The 6,000-nt window shown below is 45.2% G+C and overlaps 1 protein-coding gene across 1 annotated transcript in view; it reads left to right on the forward strand.

Annotated features, from left to right (window-relative positions):
- The first annotated feature begins 4,948 nt into the window (after window positions 1-4,948).
- Window positions 4,949-6,000, forward strand: part of LOC110317541 (PHD and RING finger domain-containing protein 1-like) — a 7,977-nt gene continuing 6,925 nt past the window's right edge. The window contains 3 exon segments of the mRNA XM_021192023.1: window positions 4,949-5,436; window positions 5,438-5,565; window positions 5,617-5,998. Of these exon segments, the coding sequence (XP_021047682.1) occupies window positions 4,949-5,436; window positions 5,438-5,565; window positions 5,617-5,998 (998 nt within the window).

Genomic DNA, 6,000 nt, shown 5'->3' on the forward strand with positions numbered 1-6,000 from the left:
ATTTAGTTCTACAATGAAAAGAAGCAAGTGGGGCAGAGAGAAATACAGAATGCGCAGTTAGAGCACCAGAAAGTATAATGGAGCTAAGAGTCTTGTGCTCTGGATAAAGTTTAAAGAAAAGCCTGATGCTAAATGGAACAAAGGGAATGGTGGCCTCAGGGGAGGACCCCACTTAACTAAGCTGCCAGTTTGTCAAAAGGGATTAAGGAAAATTTTAGGCAGTGAAAGAAACCATAGAAAGCAGAAAGCTGGTGAAAATGTATTTGAATGAGGGGCCATGTTCCAGGCCCAGCAAATAGAAGATCATGGCAGCTTCAGCCACATGGTTCTGACTTTAGAGTCAAGGATACCAGAAATGGATTGTAGAATCTCCCTCCATGGCTAAGGAAAGCCACTGAAGCCAGGAATGAGTCAGGAGTGTTCCCTACATGGAGATCTAGAGAGACCACTGCATGAAGCTGTGAAGGTGAAGCCTGGATTGCCTTGGAGACCCCAAGATGTTGGTGATGCCAGAGTTGTAGGAAAGCTGACAAGGCAAGCTGTAGAATAAATGTGGAACCATCCCAAGAAAGAAGTCTGTTGCAGCCAACAAAGCTAAAGGGAGTTGGAGATAGAGTGCTTTGACATCAGACATCAGATGCAGAATTTGGAGTTTGCCCAGCTGATTTTCAGTTTTGCTTTGGTCCAGTATGTCTTCACTATGCTTCCTTTTCTCTTTTGGGAATGGTAATGCATCTTCTGTGCCATTGTATATTGGAAGTATGTGACCTGCTTTTTATTTTTGATTTTTCAGGAGATTACATTTAAGAGATGGCCATGAGTCTCAGTAGAGACTTTGGACTTTTAAACAGTGTTGATACTGTTATAGACTATGGGGACTTTTGAAATTGGATGTATTTTTTCATTATGACATGACTGCAAACCTATGGGGCCAGGGAGTTAAAAGTAATGGTTTGAATAAGAATGGCCCCCACAGGCTCATGGATTCGAATGCTTAGTCACCAGGGAGTAGAACTGTTTGAAGGGATTAGGGTTAAGAGCTGTGGCCCTGTTGGAATAGGAAGGAGTGTGTCACTAGGGGTGCATTTTGAGGTTTCAAAAGCCTATGTTTGCCCAGTCCCCCACCCCTCTCTGTGCCTAAGGAGTGAAATACAGCTTTCAGGTACTGTTCTCGCACATGCCTAGATGCCACCATATTCCCTGCCATGATGTTAATACACTAAACCTCTAAGACTGTAAGGAAACCTCAATTAAATGCTTCCTTTTATATGAATTGCCTTGGTCATGAGGTCTCTTCATAGCAACAGGCAATGACTAAGACATTTATACATTTTTTTATACTTATGTACATATTTTGACATTTTTTTAAATCAAGGAAATTTCTAGGCAGCAGTAGAACACTTGTATGTACCAGGACGTGAATTCCATCTTAAACACAGCAAAGGATTTAAAAAAAAAAAAACATAAAACTTTTTTTGCTTTGATACTGTCTTGGTATCTAAAGGAGAAAACTGAGCATCCGTTGTTACCTGAAGTGAAAACTTTTGGTGTTACTGAACAATTATTACACACCAAGAACTATCCAAAAATCACTTTCTTACTTAGTTTCTATAAGCTATTTTAGTTTTTAGTTGTAAGTGTATGAATGATTTGCCTGTATGTCTGTGCACTGTGCGCATGCCTGGTGTCCACAGAGGTAAGAAGGCACCAGACTCCCCTGGAATGGTTAGACTTATAGATGGTTACAAACCACTATGTGCATTCTGGGAATGGAATAGGTCTTCTGCAAGAACACATGCTCTTAACCTTTGAGCCATCTCTCTGGTCCCATTCTTACTTAATTTTCATTTTACAGATGAAAAGGCATAATTTCATATAGGCCTAAAGATAAAAGTTGTCATATAGGTAAAAATTGGCAGTGCTGAGACAGGAGCCTGGCAGGACAGAACTTCACAGTTCCTGCTCTGAGTTCTATCCAGTAGCTGTGCTTGGAGATCTGAACTGCAGCTTACTGGATCATTTTGAAGTAGCATTGAACAGAAACATTGTTGCAAATGAAGACTGCCAGGGTCTCCTGCTAAGCAAAGAAATTATAAAGTTATTATATAATTATAATCATTAATCATTATAAAGTTATCTCTGTAACCGATCCTAGAATTTCTAAAGTTAAGGCCCAATGTAACTGATTGCTGTATCATCAAGAGCTGTCTTGCTGAACATCTGTCAGCACTTCCAGCTAACTCTATTAAAACACTATTTCTATGTAATGGAAGATATACACACAATATTTATAGGGGCACTGTAATAGCAAAGGACTAGAGACGAAAATGGATAGCTGTTATAGTAACTTACAGTACATCCACATTGTAGAATATTATGCAGCTCTTTAAAAAGGTGACTCACTTATGTAATAGACATTGGGAAGCATCTTTTCTGTTGTCTTAGAACTCCTGCTATAGTCAACCTAAAAACAAAAGTCTCCGAAGAGTCCGTATTTTACATGCTAAGGGCCATGGGTGGCTGGAACTACGGACCTTCTAGCAAGGGATTTGAACATCTATTATTCAAGATGTGGATCTTGTTCCAAGAAGCTCCCACCTCAACTCCACTACTTCTCAATCCTTTCCCCCATTCATAGCTCTCCTTCCACTCTCTGCATAGAGTCTCATATCCCCTTCCAGATTTAAGAGAGGAGCTCCAAATCATCAAGGAAGATGAAGTGTGTCTGTAGCAAGAGGAGAATGGCCATCAAAAGATATCAGTTCAGGCAGCAGATTTAACTGATCCATTCTGCCCAATTGCTGCCTGCACTAGTGGAGGGAGTCAGCCTAGCAGGGGCTTGTGGAACAGGGAGAGCAAAATGTGGTGGGAGAACAACTTAAACTGCTTTCAGCTCTCCTACCTTACTTCCCAATCCCTCAATGGGGTGTTATCAGAAAGCCGAGGCCAAAACAGTGGGACCCCCCAGTCATCTGGACGATACAGAAGCTACATGGGGGTCACCAGCTCCCAGGGGAGGCACTGAGGACCCCCTTGGTACTGAATCATTGCCACGCCCACCTGGTCTTGTTTCACTGTTCTTATGTATTTTATATTTTTTTCTTTTCTAAAAAAATTATTATTTTATTCTGTATCTTATTTCAGAACATAAAAATAAATTAGAGTCATTTTCAGATCTACCGGGCTTATTAAACCAAAATAATACATCTTTTTCATTGTTAGCTTTACAATCTTAATTTTGTTGGCTAATTTTCCTCGTATGTTTTCGATTTTTGGTCCATAAGCTTATATTGGATTGCAGATCATTTTTTCTCCCCTCTCCCTTCCTCCTTCCTCTCACTCTCTTTTCTTCTCTCCCAGGCTTCCCTCCTCATCCGTTTTTGTCTGGTAGTATTGGAGTTGGCACCAATCCAGAATCAGATGTTAAAATATTGCTGCCCCAATGCCTTCGAAGGTACTGAAGATAGTACCAGAATTTGCACAATTTGTAATCCAAATTGCATGCCCTATGTCAATGCTAAATAATTAAAAACAAATATATTTTAAATGTAGTTGATTAACTCTCAGGGATACATAATTAAGTAAAACTAAACAAAAAGCAAGCAAGCAAACAAAACAACCCTAGTTCAGGTGAAGAAATAAGTGGTGTGCTCCAAAATTTAGCAGATTGACAAGCAAGTTAAAAATCAAGTTCATGGGACCTTTTAGTCTTTAGTCTAATGGAATTGAAAAAGTGTGGAACACAGTCTCCTTCAGGTCAGGATGCAGAACTCGCGGCTACCTCTCCAGCACCATGTCTGCCCGCATGCTGCCATGTTTCCCTCCATGATGATAAAGGGCTAAACCTCTGAAAGGTTTATGAAGCTCAGAACTGACCTTGGAAGATAAGGTGTTCTCTAGAATGTCAGTCAAGGAGACTGGGGAGTGAAGGGCACAATCTAGATCAGCACCTTCACCCACTGAGTCTTAAACAGTAATCGAGCCAAGGGGCATGGCCGACTGGCACAGTGCATCTTAGTCTCCCATACCTGCTCCCAGTCACACAGCGCCCTCTCTTCTATCGGTAATCGACTCATAACAGGAAACCTTTTTTGTTTCACAGTCGTGGAAATTGAACCAGGGCCTTGCACACCCTGGGCAGAGGCTCTATCAATGAGCGACATTTCCAGTCTTTGTGTTTTTATCCTTCAACAATGTCTGGGAAAATTACCTAGGCTAGCCGGAACTTTTGACTCTTCTCCCCGATGAGTAGCTGGGACTAAAGGCCTGTGCTGCCAGGCCTGGCTGACACTGTAAGAAGACCTTGCTGACAAACCTCCCTGCCACCACACAACACACACAGAGGCCTGTCTGCAGCCATGCCATGTGGCACCCACAGAGATCACCCAGAGCCTCTCCCGGCATGAATGGCCCGCCGGCAGCAGGAGCCACTACAGTGTGCAAGTATGTGGTGGACAGATGGGAGAGGAAGAGACTCGGGACAGTTTGAGCATTGTGAGGAGAGACAGAATTAGAAAAGCAAGGCGAGAGAGGAAAAGCCTGTGAGTAGCCAGCCCTGCCACCTGAAGCCTTGGTGAAGTCCTAACCCATGCTGCTCCAGAGGGCCATGTACCGGCAAGGGTCAGTGTCTACATCTATGGCTCATATTAGCACCAGAGACCATGAGAACATCCCTGGTTAGGGCAGGCATCTGGGAGCAAGTAGACGTCTGTACTTGTCACAAGCTGGAGTTATCACAGAGAAAGGAGCTTCAGTTGGGGAAATACCTCCACGAGATCCAGCTGTAAGGCATTTTCTCAATTAGTGATCAAGGGAGGAGGTCCCCTTGTGGGTGGTGCCATCTCTGGGCTGGTAATCTTGGGTTTTATAAGAGAGCAAGCTGAGCAAGCCAGGGGAGGCAAGCCAGTAAAGAACATCCCTCCGAAGTTTCTTCATCCAGCTTGATGACATGAGCTCACCTCCTTCTCCTGAGAGTACAGACTCCTCCCCTGAGAGAGACTTCCCACCAAATCCCATATTGCCCCCAGCCAGCCTTCCACAAGACAGTACTTTACCTACCATCCAAAAGGAGGTGTTACCGATTCATAGTGAAGATATCTCAAAGCCTGCACCCCAGGCATTGGCCCCATCAGACCAGAGTCTGCTCAGGCAAGACACTGTAGAGACCACCACTACAACTCCTAGTGTCCCAGCTGTGGTGCCCATGACAAAGGACAGACCGGTGTTGAGTGCGAGTTGGTGGGAAGCAGTCAGGCCCAGGGATGCTGTGGCCCAGGCCTCACTGCTGCGATCCCGCACCCTGGTGAAGAGAGTCACCTGGAACCTGCAGGAAGCAGAGCGCAGCCCCCCAGCCCTGGACAGAGATCCAAGGTTGACTACAAGGCATCCACACTCCCTGTCTGTTGGGTCCTCAGGGACACCACTTCAGAGGCCCCAGAGGAGACTGGGATGCAGAGGACAGGGCCCTCATAGGATTTCAGCAGGCACCATTCTCCGAGTTGCCCCCTCCCATCCATGTGCCCCAGGAGTCTGGATTACCTGATGCAGATCCTTCTCAGCCCCCTGGTGCTCCCAGGGCAGAAGGGCTTCCAGCTGTTGGGACTCTAAACTCAGCAGGGGGTATTCTTGCCCAGGTTTACAGCCCCAACATGCCACCACCCTTGGCTCAGCCCTCAAGCATCCTGCCCTATGCACTGGTCAGCCAGCCCTCAGTCCAGTTGATCCTGCAGGGGACCCTTCCCCTAGCAGGCTGCGGTACAGCACAGAGCCTGGCACCAGTGCCCACAATGCCAGCTACAGTCTCAGAGCTAGCTGTTCCAACCACCAACAACTCAGAAGAAAGGACCGCTACTCCCAAAACACCTGCTGAGAAGACCAAAAAGGAGGAGTACATGAAGAAGCTGCACATGCAAGAACGGGCTGTGGAGGAGGTGAAGCTGGCCATTAAACCCTTCTACCAGAAGAGAGAAGTGACCAAGGAGGAGTACAAGGACATACTGC

The sequence above is a fragment of the Mus pahari genome, chromosome 3 (assembly GCF_900095145.1).
Source record: "Mus pahari chromosome 3, PAHARI_EIJ_v1.1, whole genome shotgun sequence".
Lineage (NCBI taxonomy): Eukaryota > Metazoa > Chordata > Mammalia > Rodentia > Muridae > Mus > Mus pahari.